This window comes from Ictalurus furcatus, chromosome 12 (genome assembly GCF_023375685.1).
Source record: "Ictalurus furcatus strain D&B chromosome 12, Billie_1.0, whole genome shotgun sequence".
NCBI lineage: Eukaryota > Metazoa > Chordata > Actinopteri > Siluriformes > Ictaluridae > Ictalurus > Ictalurus furcatus.
Window position 1 is genome coordinate 2822501 of NC_071266.1, and position 25630 is coordinate 2848130.

The 25630-nt window shown below is 41.0% G+C and overlaps 2 protein-coding genes across 2 annotated transcripts in view; both read right to left on the reverse strand.

The window, feature by feature from the left end:
• ctsz (cathepsin Z) overlaps positions 1–4421 on the reverse strand; it is a 13054-nt gene extending 8633 nt beyond the window's left edge. The window contains exons 1-3 of the mRNA XM_053637208.1: positions 4263–4421; positions 3454–3608; positions 2884–3063 (exon numbers count right to left, since the gene is read on the reverse strand). Of these exons, the coding sequence (XP_053493183.1) occupies positions 2884–3063; positions 3454–3608; positions 4263–4381 (454 nt within the window). The 5' untranslated portion in view covers positions 4382–4421. The remainder of the gene's footprint in view (positions 1–2883; positions 3064–3453; positions 3609–4262) is intronic.
• Positions 4422–16726: 12305 nt separating this feature from the next.
• The window catches only part of npepl1 (aminopeptidase like 1), a 35281-nt gene continuing 26377 nt past the window's right edge, over positions 16727–25630 (reverse strand). Inside the window, exons 9-12 of the mRNA XM_053637963.1 lie at positions 24512–24635; positions 23919–24095; positions 21214–21324; positions 16727–17345 (exon numbers count right to left, since the gene is read on the reverse strand). Coding sequence (XP_053493938.1) covers positions 17181–17345; positions 21214–21324; positions 23919–24095; positions 24512–24635 — 577 coding nt within the window. The 3' untranslated portion in view covers positions 16727–17180. The remainder of the gene's footprint in view (positions 17346–21213; positions 21325–23918; positions 24096–24511; positions 24636–25630) is intronic.

Genomic DNA, 25630 nt, shown 5'->3' on the forward strand with positions numbered 1-25630 from the left:
AGCCAGATTGTTCTTTGAACACCAGGCTGCCAAGTTTAGGACTTCCTCTCTGTAGGCTACCTCATCTCCTTTTGAGATGAGTCCGACCACTGTGGTGTCGTCAGCAAACTTGATAAGATTATTGTTGTGGACTGGACTACAGTCGTATGTGTAGAGACAGTACAGGAGGGGGCTCAGCACACAGCCCTGTGGAGAACCTGTGCTCAACGTGCGAGTGGAGGAGAGGTGGGGTCCGAGTCTCACTGTCTGAGACCGGTTGGTGAGAAAGTCCTTTATCCAGGCATATGTGAGGGTGGGGGGGGGGAGGCCAAGAGTGACCAATTTGGTGATGAGAATATCCGGAATGATTGTATTAAAAGCCGAACTGTAATCCACAAAAAGCATCCGGACGTAGCTCTGTTGCTGCTCTAGATGTCTCAACACATAGTGGACAGCTACGGCGATAGCATCCTCTGTGGATCTGTTTGCGCGATATGCAAACTGATAAGGATCGAAGTCTGGGGGGAGGTAGTCCTTGATGTGCTGAAGACCCAATCTCTCAAAGCACTTCATGATAACTGGAGTGAGGGCCACAGGACGATAATCATTTAGGCTAGTGGTGGGCGACTTCTTTGGCACTGGGATGATTGTGGCTAATTTTAGGCAGGCCGGGATGACTGCTTGGGCCAGGGAGAGACTGAAGATTCTGGTAAAGATGTGGGCAAGCTGGTGGGCACACGATCTGAGCACCTTACCAGGTACACCGTCTGGGCCAACAGCTTTCCTGGGGTTCACTGCCAGAAACATCCGTCTAACATCGTGTTCCCTCACAGTAAGTAGAGTGTTGCAGGAACCAGGAGGGGATGGAGGCAGGGCTGGACTGGTACGGGAGCCAGATGAGGGTGGAGGTGAGGCTGGAGCAGATGAGTCCTGTTGTTGTGATGTTTCAAAGCGAGCAAAGAAGCAATTTAGCTCTTCTGCCAGCATCGCACTCAGGTCTCCTGTTGTCGCATCATGGTCTCTGTAGTTCGTGATGTTTTGTATGCCCTGCCACACCTCCCGTTTATTTTTGCTAGTATAGTTAGATACGTTGTTAATGTTATGTTCCTTGGTAGATTTAGTTAGTTTGAGCTATAGATCAGTTCATTTAGTCCCCGCTGGTTTTTCCGCTCCCAGTCCATAGTTCATGTTTCTTGTTTTGTGTTGTGACCCTGTTTTCTGTGACCGAGACTCTGATTCCTGCTTTGCCCCGTTTACGCCTGTTTGCCGGTCGCCCGACCCTTTGCCTGTCTTGACTACATTTTTTGGACTACGATGTGGATTTGTCTGCCTGCCCTTAAATAAATACGTGTTTACCTGCTTCCGTACTCTACTCCCTTACGTTTCGCGACGTGACCGAATACTACGGAACAGAAACAAAACAAACGCACGTGTCCACAATAAACATCCGAAGAGCACGTAGCTCGTGCATGCGCGCGCCCCCTCATCGAGGTCGTGACATTCGCGCGTCTCGCTCTGGTTGCTAGGCTATTTGGTCGTGTCATCAAACACGTCATTGTTCGGTCAAATTTATTCGGCCGAATAATTTCGGTGCATCCCTAATATTTTATATATTATATATTATATATATATATATATATATATTATATTATAATATATATATTATAATATATATATATATATATTATAATATATATATTATAATATATATATATATATATATATATATATATATATATATACATACATACATACACACACACACACACACACACACACATACAAACACATATATATATATATATAAGGCGGAGTTATGAAGCACAAAAAGATATTTTAAAAAACAGCATATATAGTTGTGTAAAGAAAATATTTAAACACATCAATATAAACTCATTCGCAACGGGGGATGATGTAGGTTTCATTTTGGTGCTTTTAATAGAGATTTCTCTCTGCACTGTTAAAATATCAGCTTTCTGGTCAAAAGGTAAGAAAAGAGAGTGCACCAACACCCGGCAGCTAAACACTAACACTTAAACACCAACCCTTCCACACTACTGCAATCCACGGAGGGAAAAGATACACAAAATTATGACTATTATACAATTGGTGTTAAATGATCAGGTTATTTGTACAGCTGGCTGGTTGCCAAATCCTCAAAGCCAAAGCAGCTCAAAGACAGTCACAAACCTCTCAACACTACTGAATAAATATAAACTCGTTTGCTACGGGGATGATGTGCCTTCCAAGACCAGTGTCAGTATTTCTCTCTCTCTCTCACACACACACTTTATATCCATTATTTTCTGTATCTTTCCCCTCAGAATATTACAGTAGTGTTTGTGTTTAAGTGTGTGTTTTTTAACGCTTAAGTGTTTAAGTATCAGTGTTTAGCTGCTGGTTGTTGCTAAGCTCTCTGTTCTTACCTTTTGACCACAAAGCTGATATTCCAACAGCGCAGCATGAAATCTCTATAAAAACACTATTGGCTACTTTTGTTTTAAAAAGGGGGTATTTTATACACTTTGATTTATTTTTGCTGTTGATTATTAAAGATTATGACATGGGGATAATAATCCATTTGTGCTTAATAGGTACATGGTCTGTGTAAATTACAACCTGTGGGAACTTCTGCTACAGCCTTAGCAACGTTGTTTTGCAGGTAAAAGCAGCACATCGGTTCATATTGACAGTTTTTGTCCGTTGTCGGTCGGCACCCTCTGTCAGTAGGAAATCGTAAAATGGCCACCAGAGCATTTCTGGTGGCTTCACCTACTGCTGGCAGTTTAGAATTCTATGAGCTATCCAGTTATATATCTAGATCAGTGGATTGTAACGCATTTTGAATTTTGCCTTACTGAATGCATACATCATATTTAATTGTGTTTCCGTATAAAGTCTTACTTTGGTCTTTGGCCTGGTAGTTGTTACACGTTTCATCAGGGATGCCATGGCTGTGGGCATACGCCCACACGCCGGAGTGATCACCCCCATGGCAGGACCCAGCCTGACCACAATCAATAACGTTCTGGACTGAAAGATATGCAGAAGGCCATGCTCCCTTCCGCTTGATGTTAATGCGATCTGTAGAAAATAACACAAAGACAATATTTTGTTGAATCAGCAATATGTAGAGAATAGTAGCCACGATTAGCACCATACTGAGGAACCTCTCCTCCCCAAACAATCACCCATTTTAACCCTCTTAGGGTTTAATATAATCATAACAGAGCATGAATAACGCTGGTTTCTTTACCACTTCCTTATTCATACAGAGTATTTGGTGCTGCCAGATCAGGTGCAAGTCATGTGTTGAATGACTCATCATAGTAAAGAATCCCCACATCCCATATGAACCTGTAGGTTTTTCAAGTCACGAGAAAGTGGTGAAAATGTTACTGAAGCCATTTTACGAGCCAACACTCCTTGTAAGAAGAACCTTGAACCATTTTTTCCTCCATCATGAGAGTGTACCTGCAAGTGCACTTGTGCTACCATGAGCCCAACAGGATCCACAGTATTGGGGGATGTGTTGATTGCGCGTAGTACTGACAAAGTTGGTGCCGTTGACATTCCTCCAGTCCCAGGCTTTGGGCAGCTCCACATATTGATAAGGACGTGGAACAGTCCTGAGAAAATATATCCATTTCAATGTGAGACAAATTCAAAACAGAGTGAATTATGAAAGGGGGGGGGGGGGGCAAGGAATCAAAAGCTTGATATAATGATACATTTCTGTCAACTTATGTAAATAAATAGATCTCTGTCAATAAGCTGCCAAACCACAACAAATCACCAACATTCAAAGACTATGTTCCAGCTAAGGAAGTAAATGGAGGAAGTAAAGCAGGTTGCATTGTGTATCAGCTGAACAAAAACTATTTTAAAATGCCATCCACTATACATGACATTTTATCATCCTAATCGCTGTTCAAGTTTATATTTAAATCGCTAACTTTGCTGATTTGCTTCAGTGTTCTGTGATCTCCCTTACAATAACTTAGTATGAATAGCATGCAAGCATTAAATACGTTTCCTCTGCGGAAATGATATGGTCTCAAATCGAGTTAACTTTAAAAGAGCTCCATAATAAAATGATTTCTAAAGTTCATCATGTAGCTACTTACAGTGTTACTGGGGTAATTTATCAGTGTGCTAACAGATTGCGTCTCTTTTTGTTAATCATTCAGCGGAATTTTTCACTAGTAAACGACTCAGAGCGACACTTTGTTTAAAAAATACTTCTGGCACAAAAAGTGAATTAAACGGTTACACGTTCTTACTTGACTCCCAGTTGACTTCTTCTCAGTAGAGGTTTGAAACACGGTATATTGTCGTTAAAATAGCGTCCGGCAAAAACACCGGACAGCGTAAACACATTAAAGAGCACGAGCCAAAGCATGATGTCCGTATCACAGTCATGTGAGCGCAAGCTGCACCTCAGGCTTTATATAGCAATAGGGGCTTGGCCACATCTAATGGGCGTGGCGCTGAGAATATTTCTACGAAACCCCTTTACGATTAACTGGTCTTGATGGGAAGTTCGGATCATTTTACTGACTCGGATCTTTGAATCTCGTTCAGCAAAATGAACGAATCTTTTTTTCCGAGTCATTTCGTTCATTTCAGTAGAATATAATTAAAATGTTACATGTTAAATTCCCCTGACACATCTAGTACTTAATAAACTATCAAATAAACTATAGGTTAATGCAGACAAGGCCGAATTATGAGAAACAGAAATGATTAATTAATAGTTTAGCATTAGTTCTTCAGGCTATGCAGTCTGTTAGTTCACCTCACCTCCCGATCCGAGTCCTTCTTTCTTGTCACATTTGTCACGTCTGTTCCCCGGAAACAGAAATGATCAGTTCACCTCCGAGTCTTCGGCTTCGAGTCGATCAAACTGTTTCCGGTATTGCATGGTGTATTGTCTATCCGGCGGTCACCGGAAGAACGAACGACTCGAACCCGAAGACTCGAGAGATGAACTAATCATTTCTGTTTCTGGTACAGAACCTATGGGGGTCAGAAATAAACGAATCACCCTCTGACACAACTCGCTGTTCCCGAGTGGTATTAAAGATTCATTCAAAATGAACGAATCGTTCATGAACGACACATCACTAGTGCAGTATTAACTGGTCAAACTATCTGTTCCGGAGAATTCAGTTACCATATTAACCCTTCAGCGCGCACGTGCAAAATCACGTTTTTATGCTGTTACTGCGTTCAGCGGCTAGTTTACATTTACATCTGTTCATTTAGCAGACGCTTTTATCCAAAGTGACTTACACATGAGGAAATACTAGCAAAGCATAGTTTATCGTCGCGTGTTATTTTATAGCGTTATTATTTTACTTTTCATAATCATAAGATGAATTTCACGTTGTTTGTTAGATAGTTTGTAATTAAAAACATAGATTAAAGTATAGTAATTGTAAGTATTGTTGGCATTGGCTTTATTGCTCAGTCGTTAGTCTGATTTACTTCTAATTCTAGTTTTCGCCCTGTTTTTAGAGACTGCGGTAAAGTTAATTTTATATTCGATACTCGCTCTTCTATTTCTCAAGAAATAAACACACAAAAAGGACAAAATGTGTATTTTCTTACTCTGGCGTGGGCCGAGAACAAAGTCCATCCATCCATCCATGGAGAACAAAGTACAATATAATTTTTTTCTCCCGTTAAAGCCCTCGGAAGCCAATCTTCAGGAAACGCAGGTCATCAGAGCTTTCTAGTAATGGAGTCAGTAAGGGACCGTGTAAAAAGTGCATGACCTGGGGAACTGTATAAGATTTTACCAAGATTATAATCGTCTACTTCGCAGGATATCTAACGTATTTTAGTGTTAGGATACAGTATGGAATCAGTACTGTGGGATGTAAGACTCACTACAAGTGCAATTACACAAAAGTCTTACAGAAGTGCTGTAATATAATTATATATACAGTGACATGCAAAAGTTTGGGCACCCCTGGCCACAATTTCTGTTACTGTGAATAGTTGAGTAGAAGATGAACTGATCTCCAAAAGGCATACAGTCATAGATGAAATATTCTTTTCAACATTTTAAGCAAGATTACTGTTTGTTTGTTTTTTGTTGTTGTTGTTTGTTTGGTTTTTTTGTTACAATTTTAGAGTAAAAAAAAAAAGGAAAGTAGCACCATGCAATAGTTTGGGCACCCCAAGAGATTTGAGCTCTCAGATAACCCAACCAAGGATGTTCAGTGTGGATCACCAGGCCTCTCCTTTCCACAGCATGCCATTTGATGACATTGCCCTCATTTTCTTTGCCATATTTAGTAACAGTATTAACTGTGAAGGCTGGGTAGAAGTGCTCATTGAAGAATTTTTTGTGGTTTATAGTACTTCGATTGGGTACTCTCTGCTGTGCTGGCAGTGAGACGCAGCTTCCTGGCATCATACCACAACTGTGAGGCACTCTGGACTCTAGTCTCTTCCATTAGTGTAGTGGCTTGGATGGGGGATAGTTTTATGTAGGATCCATAAAGCAAATGGCATTTCCTACAACTTGGTATTATACTGTGATCAGTGTGTGATATATCTGTATCATGTTGGCTTGAGCTGGTCTTGTTGCTGTCTACATCTGACTTAAACATAGATGGAGAAGACAGCCTCTGTGCAGCTGAAAGAGTGGGGCCATCACAGATGAATTGATGCGACGTGCAAACTCAGCATGGTTCATAAATTGTTGGGGGAAGTTGTGAGATCTGAAGGTAATGATGATGACAGACAGACCTGGATATGTGTGGCCTGGACTGTGGTGTTTAAAGTTTGTGCTTTGCCTTCCTCAGCCCTACTTTCTTCCTCACACCTGCATTCCATGCCTGTCTTGCCTTGCCTGACTGCATTCTTTATAGAAGAAACAACAGCCTTTCTTACTTTGTATTAACTTACTTCACTATGGCTGTAGCTAAAAAAAAACACTAGTATAGGTCAGATAACGCTACTACTACTAGCCCAATACTAATTAATACTAGTAGTAGTAATAATAATCATCTTTTTTTAAATTTATCCTTCTACAGTATTGCCGCTGCGTGACTACAAGAGCACCCTGGACCTGCTATACTGAGCGCCCTGCAGTCTGTATGACACCTGACACCTGACGTTGACGATTTATGGTGTGACACGTTCGACTTGTACTGAGAGCATGTAAATTGAAACAACTTATATAAGTGAAGCCTGCAAGTAGCACTCCTCTGCATCTTTCAAAATAAAAGAACTCACTAGAGGCATGAATCATACTGAAATATAAAATATTACAACAATATTACATTGCAACACATCAATATGGTGAAATTAACACTGTATATGACCATACAAAAAATTATTTAAAAAAATAAACTAAAATGGAGATGCATTTTTTTTTTTATACCTGATACATCTGTTCTTACCTGAAGCAAGAACCAGTTCAATCCAGAATGGCAGCTCATTAGCTATGCAAAATTCCAACGCTGTCATTGGCTGACCATTTTATTCGATTACTGTTTTAACAGAAACAAATATTACACTCCTAATCTAGTTAACAATCAAAATGGATAGGAATAAAATCCAATTAATTAATCCAGCAGCATTTTGATGAATTTTAACAGAAACAATACCTCAGAAATCTGAAGGGAGGACTGATTCAATCCAGAATGACTGTGACCTTTACAAAAGGTAAAATGACCTTTACAAAATTCCAATTAGTTTATAATTAATTTCAATTAGTTTATAGTTTTAACAGCAACAGATGATACCCTCATAATCAAACTAACAACTAAAAATACATGTCATTCCCATTATTTACTATATTAATACATTTTATTATTTATTATTTTAATAATTTATTAATACATTATTCAACTCAACTCAACTCAATTTATTTATATAGCAAATATAAAAACAACAGAGTTGACCAAAGTGCTTCACAACCAGAAAATCAAAGAACAGTTAAATGACAAACACCAACACTGTCAAGTTTGTAGGTAGAGATGGATGCAAATGCAGAACTAAAGTGAAACATTTACTAACGTACAAAGCAAAACACAAAACAAGAAACAGGGACACCCAGACCAGATGTCCCTCAGCATTTCAGAGTTCAATTGTGTGTCATCCCTCGTGGGGCTGGACAGAGGATGCTTGACGTGTTCTCTGAGGTTCAGATGTGGGGCGGTCTCTTCCGCACCGCAGAGAGATTACGTGATATCCCCGGCCTGGCTTGAGTGTGGAGTGATGGCTACTGTGTAGCTAATAGGGGGAACTAAGCTCATGGCGGAGCCCAAGGGGGGCGCAACATTCACTATGAAGCTAGAGGGGGAAGCAACGTTCTCTGTGAGGTCAGAGGGTGGAGCGAAGTTCTCCGCAAGGCCAGAGGGGAGAGTGAAGTTCTCCACGAGGCCAGAGGGGGGAGTGAAGTTCTCCACGAGGCCAGAGTGGGGAGTGAATTTCTCCACGAGGCCAGAGGGGAGAGTGAAGTTCTCCACGAGGCCAGAGGGGGGAGTGAAGTTCTCCACGAGGCCAGAGGGGGGAGTGAAGTTCTCCACGAGGCCAGAGGGGGGAGTGAAGTTCTCCACGAGGCCAGAGTGGGGAGTGAATTTCTCCACGAGGCCAGAGGGGAGAGTGAAGTTCTCCACGAGGCCAGAGTGGGGAGTGAATTTCTCCACGAGGCCAGAGGGGAGAGTGAAGTTCTCCACAAGGCCAGAGGGGGGAGTGAAGTTCTCCACGAGGCCAGAGGGGGGAGTGAAGTTCTCCACGAGGCCAGAGGGGGGAGTGAAGTTCTCCACGAGGCCAGAGGGGGGAGTGATGCACTCCGTGAAGCATGAGGGGGGAGCGATGTCCTCTGTGGAGCAAGCAGTGGGAGCGACATATGGCACAAAGCAGAGAAAAGGAGCCACGTCCTCAACCGAGCAGGAAGGCATAGCGACATCCTCAGCAGAGTAGGAAGGCGGAGCGATGTCCGAAGATGGGCTTGGTGCAGTGACGTCCGAGGAAGAGCAGGGAAGTAAAGTTGAGCTCTCATACGAATTGGGAGACAGAGCAATATCCTCAGTGGAACAGGGAGGCTGAGCGTCATCCTCAGTCAAGCAGGGAGGCTGAGCAGCAAAAACCCTGATAAAACCCGCTGCTGTGGCTGTGTCGGGTCATGCATGTGAGAAATAGCAAGTGAGCTTAAGACTATCCTATTGTCAAATGACATGATAGCTATATCTGTCTATACATGATATGGCAAAAGGTATTAAGAGTCAATTGATTGATAGGATAAATGGGAAAAAAAATATGCATTACAGGTCAATGAATCTATCGATGTGTCTAATTCTTCTCTTCCTGTGTCTAATTCATTCATCAGATACACATTTGATAGAAAACTGCATGAGGATATGCTCTTCTGTGCAGTGCTGAAGAGAACTTGTACAGGCACTGACATTTTCACCAAGCTGGACACCAAAATAAGAGAGATGGAACTTTCATGGGATAATTGTGTTGGTGTATGTACTAATGGTGCAGGTACAATGGTAGGTAAAAACAAGGGACTCAAGGTAAATGTTTTAGAAGTGGCTCCTCATGTTAAGTTTACACACTGCATCATACACCACAAATCTTTTGCTAGCAAAGCACTTGATCCTGAGCTTAACAGTCTTCTTAAATGTGCAATCAAGCTAATAAATCACATAAAATTTCATCCAATAAACAAACTGCTAGCCACCCTTTGCAATAAGATGGACTCACAAGTCTGATGGGTATCGCAAGGGAAGGTGGCTTTACGTGTGGAAGTGCACTCGTTGAAAGTATCGAAATCAGAATTCGCCCACCACCTGACAGACCCAGATTGGTTGTCAAAACCTGCATACTTGACATGCATATTTAAAAGGCTTAACATGCTTAATCTGACATTACAAGGGCCAAATACAAACATCCTGACAATGAATGACAAAATTGATGCATTTGTGAAAAAGCTTAAAAGATGTGCTGAGAGAATTAAACAAGGTCATGTGGAGATGTTTCCTGAGCTGGAGGACCATACGGAGGAGAGTGGACTGAGTCTCAGCAGCCTTAAAGTACACATCACTGGTCATCTCCACAGCCTTTTAGAACAATAGATTATTGTTCACATTATTGTGATTATAGAACAATCAGAATGCAGCAGCACGCCTCGTCTTCAACCAGCCCAAGACAACCCATGTCACACCCCTCTTCATCTCCCTTCACTGGCTTCCTGTAGCCGCCCACATCAAATTCAAGACCTTGTCTGGAACAGCACCCTCCTACCTCAGCTCTCTTCTGAAGGCTTACATTCCCTCACGCAATCTGCGATCAATCAACGACTGATGCTTAGTAGTACCTACTCAGCGCAGCTCAAGGTCCCTTTGAAGAACCTTAAAACTAACTGTTCCTCAGTGGTGGAATGAACTTCCAACCTCAATCCAGACCACAGAATCTCTCACCATCTTCAAAAAACAGCTAAAGACCCACCTCTTCCGTGAACATCTAATCAACCCATAAAAATAAATAAATAAATAAATAAATAAAATTTACTCTGGCACTTACACCTCTACTCTGCGCACTCTGCTTCTTCTGGAAGCAAACGGATTAATGGATCTTGTATGGTAGCACTACTTGTATTGTTCTCTGCTTGATATATCGCTTTGCTTGTATTTTCTCGTTTGTAAGTTGCTTTGGATAAAAGCGTCTGCTAAATGAATAAATGTAAATGTAAACGGGCGGCTGTGGATCAGGTGGTAGATCGGGTTGTCCCCTAATCATAGGGTTGGTGGTTCGATTCCACGTGACTCCACATTCCGAAGTGTCCTTGGGCAAGACACTGAACCCCAAGTTGCTCCCAATGGCAAGTTCGCGACTTGCATGGCAGCTCTGCTACCATTTGTGTGTGTGTGTGAATGAGACACAGTGTAAAGCGCTATGGATAAAAGTGCTATATGTGTGCCATTTATTTATTTATTTAAATGTAAATCCAAATGTAAACAATACTATTTCCCAAAAGAGATGCAACCAGAACTGTATGACTGGATATGGCAACCATTCACTGAGTCTAGGACTCATCTCCCCACAAATGTAGAAGATACTTGCTGGAGCTGTCTAGTGATTGAACATTAAAAACTTTGTATTCCAATTTCACACTGTCTGAATTTTGGATTGCAGTAGCAGAAGAATGCAGAGAGTTATCCAAAGTGGCAATGGGTGTATTGCTTCCATTTGGATCTACATATTTTTGTGAACAGACATTTTCCACTGTTACATACATGAAAAATAAATACTGATCACTTTATGATGTTGAAGATGATCTGCGAGTAGAAATATCCACCTTGAGGCCACAGACAGCTTTTGTGCACCCAAAAATAAGTGCATCCATCCCACTGAAAGGTAAGCCTAAATTAATTTGATATATAGCTAATACAGTGTTGTGTTAACAACAGTTAAACGTTGTGAAGGACTTGATGTTACTTTAGGGGTCACTGGCTTAAAAAATTGAAAACCACTGGCATAAGTCAATGAATCAAAAATGGCAGAAGGCAGCATGTCAGCTCTTTTTAAGTTGTACAATATCTCACAAAAGTGAGTACACCCCTCACATTTTTGTAAATATTTGATTATATTGATTATATCTTTTCATGAGACAACACTGAAGAAATGACACTTTGCTACAATGTAAAGTAGTGAGTGTACAGCTTGTGTAACAGTGTAAATTTGCTGTCCCCTCAAAATAACTCAACACACAGCCATTAATGTCTAAACCGCTGGCAACAAAAGTGAGTACACCCCTAAGTGAAAATGTCCAAATTGGGCCCAAAGTGTCAATATTTTTTGTGGCCACCATTATTTTCCATCACTGCCTTAACCGTCTTGGGCATGGAGTTCACCAGAGCTTCACAGGTTGCCACTGGAGTCCTCTTCCACTCCTCCATGATGACATCACGGAGCTGGTGGATGTTAGAGACCTTGTGCTCCTCCACCTTCCATTTGAGGATGCCCCACAGATGCTCAATAGGGTTTAGGTCTGGAGACATGCTTGGCCAGTCCATCACCTTCACCCTCAGCTTCTTTAGCAAGGCAGTGGTCGTCTTGGAGGTGTGTTTGGGGTCGTTATCATGCTGGAATACTGCCCTGTAGCCCAGTCTCCGAAGGGAGGGGATCATGCTCTGCTTCAGTATGTCACAGTACATGTTGGCATTCATGGTTCCCTCAATGAACTGTAGCTCCCCAGTGCCGGCAGCACGCATGCAGCCCCAGACCATGACACTCCCACCACCATGCTTGACTGTAGGCAAAACACACGTGTCTTTGTACTCAATTCAATTCAATTCAATTTTATTTGTATAGCGCTTTTTACAATAGACATTGTCTCAAAGCAGCTTTACAGAAATATCAACACGGTATACAGATATTAAAGGTGCGAATTTATCCCAACTGAGCAAGACACTGAGTGGCGATGGTGGCAAGGAAAAACTACCTAAGATGTGTTAAGAGGAAGAAACCTTGAGAGGAACCAGACTCAGAAGGGAACCCATCCTCATCTGGGTAACAACAGATAATGTGAAAAAGTTCATTATTGACTTATATGAATTCTGTATGGCCATAGAAGCAGCCGTAGTCCCAGCAGTCTGGTATTGGAGAAGATTTGAGCTCCATCCAGAGGCAGGACATCCGAAACGGATCAGGCAGGTCCGGAGATCAGAAAGGATCAGGATCCCTAGTATCTCCATAAAATCTTGTGTGGCTCGGCAGAAGGAGAGAGGAGAGAAAAGATTATTAGGACTGGGAATTAGCATAATAGAGAGACTAGTCAGGGTAGGATTGAGTAAACAAATACGTTTTAAGCCTAGACTTAAACACTGAGACTGTGTCTGAGTCCCGAACACTAATAGGAAGACTGTTCCATAACTGTGGGGCTCTATAACCGAAAGCTCTTCCCCCTGCTGTAGCCTTCACTATTCGAGGTACTGTCAAATAGCCTGCATCTTTTGATCTAAGTAGGCGTGGCAGATCATAGAAAACCAAAAGGTCGATTATATATTGTGGCGCGAGACCGTTTAGTGCTTTATAAGTTAATAAAAGTATTTTATAATCAATGCGAGATTTTACTGGGAGCCAATGCAGTGTGGATAAGACCGGGGTGATGTGGTCGTATCTTCTGGTTCTAGTTAAGACTCTAGCAGCTCCATTCTGGACTAACTGGAGTTTGTTTATATTCCTACTGGAACATCCAGACAGTAAGGCATTACAGTAATCTAATCTAGAGGTGACGAAAGCATGAACTAGTATTTCTGCATCATGTAGTGACAATATATTTCTTATCTTAGAAATATTTCTGAGATGAAAGAAGGCTATTCTAGTAATATTATCTACATGAGCATCAAATGATAGGCTGGAGTCAATAATCACTCCAAGGTCTTTTACTACTGTACATGATGAAACAGAAAGTCCATCCAGAGTACTCCTTACCTGGTTGCCGCCACACACGCTTGACACCATCTAAACCAAATAAGTTTATCTTGGTCTCATCAGACCACAGGACATGGTTCCAGTAATCTATGTCCTTAGTCTGCTTGTCTTCAGCAAACTGTTTGCAGGTTTTCTTTATCTTTAGAAGAGGCGTCCTTCTGGGACGACAGCCATGCAGACCAGTTTGATGCAGTGTGCGGCGTATGGTCTGAGCACTGACAGGCTGATCCCCCACCCCTTCAACCTCTGCAGAAATGCTGGCAGCACTCATACGTCTATTTCCCGAAGACAACCTCCGGATATGACGCTGAGCACGTGCACTCAACTTCTTTGGTCGACCATGGCGAGGCCTGTTCTGAGTGGAACCTATCCTGTTAAACCGCTGTATGGTCTTGGCCACCGTGCTGCAGCTCAGTGTCAGGGTCTTGGCAATCTTCTTATAGCCTAGGCCAGGAGTTCCCAAACTTTTCCAGGGCAAGGCCCCCCAAATGGCATTAACATTTGACCGAGGCCCCCCTTTTGCAAGATGTCTTTAAAACACATTAAAAATACAGACTTGTGAATATATCCCCCTTTTTTATTAATAATTACATCTTACATCTTTACGTTACATTAGATTAGGAATTGATTGTGTGTGTGTTTGGTTGTCTGAGAGTGAGAATTTTTTCACACAAAACTGTTGAGGCCCCCCGGGCACCCCCTGGTGGCCTCCAAGGGGGCTGCAGCCCCCAATTTGAAAACCAGTGGCCTAGGCGATCTTTACGTAGAGCAACAATTCTTTTTTTCAGATCCTCAGAGAGTTCTTTGCCATGAGGTGCCATGTTGAACTTCCAGTGACCAGTATGAGGGAGTGTGAGAGCGATGACACCAAATTTAACACACCTGCTCCCATTCACAGCTGAGACCTTGTAACACTAACAAGTCACATGACACCGGGGAGGGAAAATGGCTAATTGGGCCCAATTTGGACATTTTCACTTAGGGGTGTACTCACTTTTGTGAGATACTGTAGGTGAAATGCCAATGCCAACATGGTGGACATATGGATTGTATATATACTACATACTTATACTATTCAGTACGTACTATATCAATGTCCAAGCAGGAGGTACTGTCACAGTATGCGATTTTGAAAAGCATTTGCAAGCAGACACCTCTACCCTCATTTTGGCTCCTTTTTTCCAGGCATGGAGCTTCTTTTCTCTCCACTTTTACTAAATACAGACAGGATTGCCTTTGACCTTAGTATTTTCATCAGTGGAAACCCAGTACCTCTGCTTTCAAATTTGTTAATTTTATAAAACATTTTTTACAGTTCTCCACTTTGAAGTAAAGATCAATATTTTTTTTAGTGGTGTTGAGACTGCTTTAGTATTTTTTAACTTAAAAGCGATTACTAGCCTGGTCGGAAAATTATGCGATGCATAACTAAAGCAAATGCACTGCTTGGTTATAAGCTGATGGAAGCATCTATCGATAAATTTATGTAGGAATCGGACTGACATTAGTTAAAATGTTATCCACTTATTATTATGGATTAGCTGTAAAAGACAGGGCATGCTATTTGGTTAAATGAAACCTTTTAAGTAGTGTAATTCTAGAAAATGTTTATGGCTTGCCATCCTTTCAGTAAATTATGTCATTAAATTATGCAGAGTGCCAGTCTAGCCCACGATGACCGGACATATACACATCTCATAACAACTACTCGACAGAAATGAATGTTGGTACATGTGGTGTAGCGATTTATGAAGTGCATTAGTACAGGATTTCACTGAGTTTTTGTGATTGTTGTGGCCAAAAATGCTTGATTTTGCGAAAAATTTGTGATGCAACTTGCAGAGTATTTTAAACTTTTTTTTGCGGAAAACTACTTGAATTGGTAAAATTGCAATTGCACAGAGACTGTTTTGCACAGTCTTTCACACTTATGTTTGCTGGTAAAGGAGACCTTTTATCTGTACTCATGTGCAACGCATGTTAATTGAAAAGGGCTTTAGCTGAATGTGTGTTGTAATGAGGTAAAATGACGTGTCTTTGCCCAAATCTGCAGAAGGTCTGTGGTAATTTTGAAAAATCACAAACTTTTCTGAATATTCATGAAATAGTTTGCTTGATTTTGCATTATTTTCTGCGATTGCAAAATCCTGGAGGAACTGCTTAACGTGTGGCCTAAGTTTAATGAGCAGGATGTGATTTGCGCAGTTTTTCCATATGTTGCATATTATTATATATTTAATTTAATATTTAACTGTATACAAGTGTCTTGGTGCTTACAACATTATTGTTTGCGGGCTCAATACACTTCTACAATTATAAAATCGGGGAGGTTGTTACAACGAAAGCCAAATTGCTTCAGATCTTAGAAACTTTATTGTAAGCTCAAGTTAGATCACCAAATGTCCATTACTGGCAACTCCTCAGCACGACTGATGAAGAACTACATAGATTTGTTAAATCACTATAAACTAGGCATGTTCATTAAGTGGCAGGCTTAGCCTGTTAAATTCTTAGCATGCCAATTTTACTTATAATTCATGACTTATTGGAGATGAAATGGGAGCTATAGGGACAGGGCAACTTGGACTAGAATTATCCCTCCAAATTTGTAAAAACTGTCATCTTCTATTGGACTGGAAATATCTCTGATTTAATAGTGTTGCACTATTGAACACAATGTAACAACACAATGTTTTGTGCAAGCTTTCTGGCTTGCTTTTAAAAATCACTAAATTCCTGCTATGTTTACTTTGCTCCTGCTATGTGTACACTGCTATATTTCCTGGAATGCCATCATATTAGATGCCAGAGTCACGTGTCCCAGAGGTTTGGTAGGGTAGGGACTCCCATTGCTTGAATTACATATTACCGAATTGCATTCTGGGTTTTGTATTAAACCACAGGCAGTAAGCGTTACAGTTCTGTGCAGCAAAAAACTACATATCATGACAAATGGTATATTTAAATTCTAGTTTTATGCCGTAAGTTCCCTTTAAAATAGAAGTTTGACTTGGCTCCCATTCACTAATATGGGAATTAAAATAATATAAAAAAGTTAAAATAATGCAGCCATCCACTATTTGGACATTTAGTTATATTCCTTTTGAATCATATATGATTGGGGTAGAAGCATGACGCTTGCGCACCATGACGCTTCACTATCCCCCATGACAGATCCTATAAATGCTTTTGTGAGTCCACTAAATGTCCATTATAGGCAAGTCCTCAGTAAGAGTGTGACTGATGTGGAATTATGTAGGGTTGTTAAAGCATATAAACTAGGGATGTTTGAAGAGTTTACTGATGGTTCATTAGTTACATACTACTGACAAAGCTGTTACAAAATCTTTCACGCAAATGCGAAGCATGAATTCAGTGTTTTATTTTCTATGTACCATTACAGATTATGTAATTACAAATTCCCTCTCTCCACACGTGTTTGCAGGCTAAGTGACATCACTGGACTGCAGCAGAAATGTTGCCTTTGCATTGTGATAATGATGTAAATGAAAGTATCCAATCTACGTGACAAATTTATTTTGACACCTTCATTTTATTCAATACAGCACTACTGCTTGTGGTGTTGTCTAGTAAGGTGAATAAAAATAGTACTTTTGAGATGGTCAATGCTTGATGGTGAAATAAATGAGGGGTGTGTGTAATTATGCATTTAATGTTATGTTGATGTTTTTAGACTGGTTTCAGAATATAGAAACTAGAGCAATTTGAGGTGATCTTCAGACTAATCTTCTCCTTTTGCAGTCTCTCTCCATCTGGTCTCCTGAGGAATCATTTGCAGCAGTGATGCCCAAAGGAGAGACCATGTTGAGAAGCGGGTCTTCAGATGCCTGACCAAACAGAGCCAAGAGCAGAGCTACTCCAAAACCTGTAGCACGTTCACCCTGTAATACAGCACATAAACGGTTTATTAAACACCTACACAGCAATGTTACAAAATGGTAAATGGTCTGCATTACACTGTGTCTCATTCACCCATCCACACACACACTCACACACCAATGGTAGCAGAGCTGCCATGCAAGGCACTGACTTGCCATTGGGAGCAACTTGGGGTTCAGTGTCTTGCCCAAGGACACTTCGGTACGTGGAGTCATGTGGGCCAGGAATCAAACCGCCAACCCTGCGATTAGTGGACAACCCGCTCTACCACCTGAGCCACAGCCGCCACAAAACCAACTACTTACTTACTTACACATCATAAACTAATCAGCCATAACATTAAAACCACATGCCTAATATTGTGTAGGTTCACCTTGTGCTACCAAAACAGCTCTGACCTGTCAAGGCCTGGACTCCACAAGACCGTGTGCTGTGGTATCTGGCACCAAGATGTTAGCAGCAGATAATTTAAGTTGTGAGGTGGGGCCTCCATGGATCGGACTTGTTTGTCCAGCACATCCCACATATGCTCCATTGGATTGAGATCTGTGGAATTTGGAGACCAATTCAGCACTGTGAACTCAGTCATGCTCCTCAAACCTTTCCTGAACAAGTTCTGTAGTGTGGCATTATCCTGCCACTGCCATTTGGGAATACTGTTGCCATGAAGAGGTGTGTACTTGGTCTGCAACAATGTTTAGGTACTATAGATGGTACGTGTCAAAGTAACATCTATATGAATGCCAGGACCCAAGGTTTCCCAGCAGAAAAGCCCAGAGCCTCCCATTGCCTCCACTGGCTTGCCATCTTCCCACAGTGCATCCTGGTGCCATCCCTTCCCCAGGTAAGCAGCACACACACAGCCGGCCGTCCACATGATGTAAAAGAAAACATGGATTCATCAGACCAGACAACCTTCTTCCATCTCCTTTGTCCAGTTTTGATGATCACATGCCCATTGTAGGTGTTTTCAGTGGTGGACAGGGGTCAGCATGGGCACTCGGCTATGCAGCCCCATACACAACAAGCTGCAAAGCACTGTGTGGTCTGACATCTTTCTATCATATCCTGCATTAATATTTTCAGTCATTTGTGCTACAGTAGCTCGTCTGTGGGATCGGACCAGACGGGCTAGCCTTCACTCCCCACACGCATCAACGAACCTTGGGTGCCCATGACCTTGTTGCAGATTCACCGGTTGTCCTTCATTGAACCACTTTTGGTATGTACTAACCACTGCCGGTCCTTACACTTGCCTATTTTTCCTGCTTCTACCACATCAACTTCAAGAACTGACTGTTCACTTGCTGCCTAATATCCCACCCCTTGACAGGTGCCACTGTAACGAGATAATCAAGGTTATTCACTTCACCTGACAGTGGTTTTAATGTTATGGCTGATCGTGTATACAAAAGGTGCCAATAGTAACATGCTAATGTTTAAAAAGCTCTCTTCACATCACCAGTGAATTACCACCACAGGTCTCTTTGGGTAGCTGCTTACGCAGTGTGTTTACTAGCAGTCTACAGTTTTTAAAAATCTGCTTCATTGAGTTCTAACAGTTCAAACCTCAGATGTTACATACAGTACACTCACTAGGCACTTTATTAGGAACACCTGTACTTTAGCGCAATTATACAAACAGCCAATTATGTGGCAGCAGTGCAATGCATAAGATCATGCAGATACAGGTCAAGAGCATCAAACATCAGAATAGGGGAAAATCGGAGCTCATTGACTTCAGTCATAGCGTGGCTGTTGGTGCCAGATGGGCTGGCATTTCAGAAACTGCTGATGATCTGGGATTTTCATGCACATCATGCATTGTCCTGCTGCCACATGATTGGATAACTGCATGAACGAGCAGAGTTACAGGTGTGGTATTCCTATTAAAGTGACCAATGAGTGTCTAATTTTGTACTTCTCAATCTTAGGGGGAAAAAGATTACATAAAATTATTTATTGATAAATGTGAGAAAATGCACTCTAGGATTTCCAAAAAATGCTAAATAAGGGCAAACCAAGCAATGTAAATAATTCTGAAGTAGCATGCGACTATTCAGCACAACATGGAACACTCTGCTGAAGAAAATCTGAAAGAAACGCTTAGACAGTTATGGGAAAAATAATGTACATCCTCCTTCAATTCTATATTTTTTTTATATTAGAGCCTAAAATTGCGTGCTCCTCACAAACATATAAAAATTCAAATAACGTTCGGTGACGACAACAACAAACCCCACAACAGATTTCAATGTGTCATTTTTTCCCAAAAAGTAAACAAACATTCAGAAACCAGGTGGGAAATAAAAAGTATACCCTTCCTACATCCACAATCATTTTAGAGAATAATTAGCAGCCAGGTGTTGAAATACACCAGATTAGTTCATCATGAAGTGTGGTTACCTAAAAGCAGAACTTTTGACAGTTTTGTGTTCTGGAGCACTCAGGTGGACATCATGCCAAGAAGAAACGACATCAACCTTGACCTGAGAGAAGCAATTGTTGCTGCTCAACAATCTGGAAAGGGTTATAAGGCCATCTCCTAATAATTTGAAATTCACCATTCTACAGTGAGAAGGACTAATTCAAACCAAAACACAGCATATCACAACAAACACCTCATACAGTTGTCCTCATAAATTTAAATACCCCTTGCAGACTCTGCAAAATAATAATTACAAATAAATTAATAAATAAAAGGGACAATAAAAATTGCATTTTGTTTTTTTAAGTAGTACTGTACTGAATAATCTATTTCGCATAATATATGTTTACAAATAGTCCACAAGACACAATAATAACTAAATTTACACAAATGAACCAGTTAGAAAGTTCACACACACTTGAATCTTTATATTGTGTGTTATTACCTGGATGCTCAAAGACTGTTTTTATGTTTTGTAATAGTTGTTCATGAGTTCCTTGTTTGTCCTGAGTAGTTAAACTGCACACTGTTCTTCAGAAAAATCTTCCTGGTCCTGCACATTCCAGCATCTTTGGCATATTTGACCCCTTTCCAACAATGGCTATGTGATGTTGAGATCCATCTTTTCACACTGAGGACAACTGAGGGACTACACTTCATGCTAGAATATTCTTGAGACAAATGTGAGATCACCTGTCCAGCAGCATAAGCTGGGCTGAAATTGGGTCATGGCAACAGGACAATGATCCCAAGCACACCAGCAAATCAAAAGCTGAATGGCTAAATAAGAAAAAAATCAAAGTGTTGGAACGGTCAAGTCAATGTCCAGATGTGATGCTGTGCCAGGATCTTAAGGAGAGCTTGAGGAATGCCCTCAAATGATGTGAAAGACTGAAACTCCTACAGAAAAAGTTACTGTACAGGGTGGTGGTAGCTCAGTGGTTAAGACACTGGACTACTGATCGGAAGGTTCAAAGTTCCGCACCGCCAACCTGCCATTGCTTGACCCTTGGGCAAGGCCCTTAACTCTCAACTTCTCAGCTGTATAAATGAGATAAATGTAAGTCACACTGGATAAGGGCATCTGCCAAATGCCATTAATGTAAATTGTTGCTAAAGGTGGTTCTACACGTTAGTGAATTATATTGCGTACTCATTTTTTCCCCACCTGGTTTCTGAAGGTTGGTTTACTTTTTGGAAAAAATGACTGCATATTAAAAATCTGGGTTTTTTTTTTTTGGTTTTTTTTAAATTGTCACCTGAGGTTACACTGTGACATAGCAGGAAAAAATACAGTCACTGGCTTCACATGTCTTCAGTTGGTACTTCAAATGAGAGTGGAGAGCTAGTAGTAAATGGTAAAAGACCAAACTGGGAGAAAATAAAATAAACTAAGGTGTTTTTGAAATAGTTTGATGTATCCTGCAAAACACTGTACTCACACTGTGCACAGGTGAGGCAATATCCACATGTACCCACACACCAGGCCAGTCAAAACCCAAGTGAGAGCCAATAAAGAGGCCAGCACAGGAGCTCTGAGCATTCTCACGATCCTGCAGGGAAGAAAATGCATCTCACCAACTTCGTAACATGTACTGCATATTAGAAAAAAAATTATAGATGATAATGGCCCCATTAATACATATAATTGGGGGATTTCCTCTGAATGATAAGTCATACAGTAGATGCACCTTTTGTTTCATGCATTAGTGTGTAATAAATGTCATTTACATTGAAGACATTTTATGCTCCTAGATATCGCGATCAATATGAAATGTTACACTATATGGCCAAAAGTATGTGGACACCTTACCATCAAACCCATATGTGGGCCTTCCCCAAGCTACTGCCATGAAGGTGAAAGCACATAACTGTTTATTATGCTGTAGCATTAAAATTTCCCTTCACTGGAATTAAGGGGCCAAGCCCAAACATGTTCCAGCATGACAATGCCCCTATGCAGTGAGGTCCATGAAGACATGGTTTGCCAAGGTTTGAATGGAAGAACTCGAGTGGTCTACACAAAACCCAGACCACAACCCCACTGAATGCCTTTGGGATGAAATGGAATCCTAACTATGCCCCTGGCCTCCTTGCCTGATATCAGTACCTGACCTCACTAATGCTATTGTGGCTGAATGGGCAAATCTTCATAGTCATGTTTCAAAATCTAGTGGAAAAACTTCCCTGAAGAGTGAAGCATATTACAACTGCAAAGTAGGAACTTAATCTAGAATGGGATGTTCAAAAAGCAAACATGGGTGTGATGGTTAGGTGTCCACAAACGTGTGGCCATATAATATATTTTAATACAGTCAGGTCTGTAAATATTTGGACACTGACCCAAAATTGTTATTTTAGCTGTCTACCAGAGCATGCTAAAGTTGAAATTACATAATGAATATTATATTGTAGTATATTGAAATATATATTATAATATCAAAGTGCAGACTTTCAGCTATAATTTGGGGGTGTGGGAGAACAATGTAGGAATTACAGCACTTTGTATATGTGGTCATGGTACCACAGCTCAGGAACACCAAAAGAAGAACATGGAAAACAACTGTAGTGGAAAACAGAAAAAAATCCTTTATAACAGTTGGCCAGATGAAGAACGAGCAAGGGGTAGGTGTATCTGGGTCAAAGTCAACAATCAAGAGAAGTCATCACCAGAGTATGTACAGAGGGTTTACCACAAGATGAAAGACACTGGTAATCCTCAAAAGAGAAAGACCAAATTAGAGTTTGCCAAAAACATCTATTAAAAAAACCTGTACAGTTCTGAAGCATCATCCAATGGACAGATGCAACAAAGATCAACTTGTACCAGAAGGATGGGAAGAGAAGAGTATGGAGAAGGAATGGAACTGCTCTTGATCTGAAACATACCACCTCATCTTATGCTATGGGTATGCATGACTGGCAGTGGAACTGGTTCCCTTATATTTACTGATGATGTGACTGTTGATAAAAGGAGCAGGATCCATTATAGAAGTAGTTGTAGTAGTAGTAATAATAATAATAATAATAATAATAATAATAATAATTAAAGCTATAAGCAGCATTTTCAGGGGCCACGTACCCAGACTCTGTGAGCCATACATTCACAGATGTGCTACAATTGTTGCATAAACAATCACAAAAATGCAGAATACGGTTTTGAGTTCCTTTGATAAATTTGTTCAGACTGGTCTCAGGATGAGCCAAATTTGAGGAAGACTGGACAAAATTTGGAGGAGGAGTAGAAAAAAGGCAATTAGATGTAAGCATGTTTAGCATGTTATTGTAAATTATGACCAGTAGATGGTTTTTGCAACAATATTTGTTGCATAGCCTCGGGTTATGGTCCTGATGGTCCATGATCCCTGGTGGTGCTAGAGCATTGGCAGCACTTGGCCCAAATTTTTTCAAAATGTTCCTTAGACCCTCCCCAATCAGTGTGTCAAATTTCACAACTTTGTTGTAGACACCCTAGAGAAGGATAAGAATAACAAGGAAGAATACGATAATAAGCCAGATTCAGCCAAATGCTTCAAAACCCACTGGACAGTGGAGATGGACAATGATCTGAAGCATTCTTCAAAAAAACAGCCCAAGACTTTTTAAGGCAAAGAAGTAGAATGTTCTGCAATGGCCAAATTAATCAACACACCTGAATCCAACTGAGCATGCATTTCAATTGCTGAAGGCAAAACAGTAGGCTAAATGCCCCAAGAACAAGCAGGAAGACATCTGCTGTAAAGGCCTGGCAGAGCCAGAAACTCAAGAGTCTGGTGATTTCTATTTCATCAGGATTTGCAACCAAAATATCAATTTAATTGTTAGTTTAATTGTTAATTTGTCCAATTACTTTAGGTCCCCTAAAAAAGGGGGGAACCACGCATACATAAAAAGCGCTGTAATTCCTACAGCTTTAACCCAATCTGGAGGTCAATAACCTCATATGCTGAAAGTCTGCACTTTGAGATCGTAGGCATTATTTAATTATCCATCAAATCTCCTACAATATACTATGGAAGATATCTAAAACAATAACTGTCATATATTTATGGACCTGAATATATGTCTAGCAAGTTAAAAACAATAGACTTTAACATAGGTTCCATTATCTCTCTTCCATTTATCCAAGTCCCTCCATTTATCTTACCGCTACAGAGTTCTTCATGTCAGCAACTGCAGAGGTGAATTCACTGAAGTGGAGTTCAGGGCAGTAGACAAGAGGATGCGTGAGATCACCACTGCTGCGGCCTGCTCTCACACACGCCATCTCCCACTGCTCACTGTTGGTCATAATAGCAGCATGGTATTTTCCAGTGGAGATTCCCTAAAACAATACATACCAAATGTTAGCATTAAAGGGACTCTGCGGAATTCTGTTCTACACAAAGCAATTGAATTTATTCTATATTTTCTACTTATTACTATAATAGACAGTATTAGTTACAGTTTTTATAATCAGCAAATTATTTTGATTCTTGTGGTAAAGAAAAATGAAAAATTGTTTGTGCCCATCATTCAGAACTAAAGTATAATTGCATTAAGACCTACTTTAATTAGAAAATAACTGAACAAGCTTTTTCTACCCACCTGTGACATACTACATCTAGTGATATGACAATTCGCAAGGAGTTTATAACTTTTGTTATAAAACGTTCCATTTCAAATTAGCCAGTAGTCAGCCTACATGCAGAAAATGCTATTTAAGCTTAATAACTGATACACACACACACACACACACACCTGGCCTCCAGTCAGAGTTGCCATATCCAGGATAATATCTGCAGCGAGATCCTTACTGGCATATACAACACCATCAGACAGCACCAACCTTCCCTCTGCATCAGTATTATTTATTTCCACTGTCCTGAAGCCAGAAAACAGAAATATGTTCAATATTAACACTGGCCTTAGGACAGAACCAAAACTGGTCATCATGACAAGACCCAATACTTTACTGCCTTATATACTTTGGATAGCTTTGTGGTTTTCAACATACTTATGGTACCCATAAATGTAGCCATAAGTATGTGGATACCTGACCATCACACCCATATGTAGGCCTTCCCCAAACTGCTGCCACAACATTGAAAGCACACAACTGTAAAGAATGTCTTTATATTAAAATAAAGATTTTAATATAAGATTAAGATTTAATATATGCATTAAGATTTTCCTTCACTGGAACTAATAAGGCCAAACCTGTTCCAGCACAACAATGCTTCTGCGCAGTGAGGTCCATAAAAACTTGATTTGCGAAGGTTGGTACACAAGAATTTAAGTGGCCGTGGCCTGCATAGAACCCCGCATAGACCTTGAACCCTGTTAAACACCTTTGGGGTGAATAGGAATGCCAACGGTCTCCCATCTCATCATCCCGACTCAACCAATGAAAGTGGTGCTGAAACCCGGTAAGATTTGTCCTCGCCATTGTCAAGACTCTCGCCGGCATTCACCAGACATCTCCAGGCCCTCCTCAAGCTGCACATGGAGCAGGAGCAGGAGCAGCACTTCCAGGCCCTGCTCCAAGCTGAGGCAGAAAGACTGCCAGGTGCTAAGGAGTTGGTCCAACTGGCAGGTACTCCGGCTACCCCAGTGGCCACTGTGGCCTTGTCCCAGATCGCACTCTAAAAGATGAGACTGTAAGAAGTCTTGGAGGTATTTGTCAAGCTCTTTGAGCATGTGTGGGGCTGGCCAGGGTTACAGTGGGCACTCTGCCTTCTGCCACTACTGTCAGGGGAAGCCCAACAGCTTCTGGTCACAAATGTCTTGGGAGTACTCGGACCTAAAGCACCCCTGAACAGCACTGTCAGCACTTCTGCTCGCTGATGCTCAGTGAATTCCAGCCTCCCGGTCGCATTC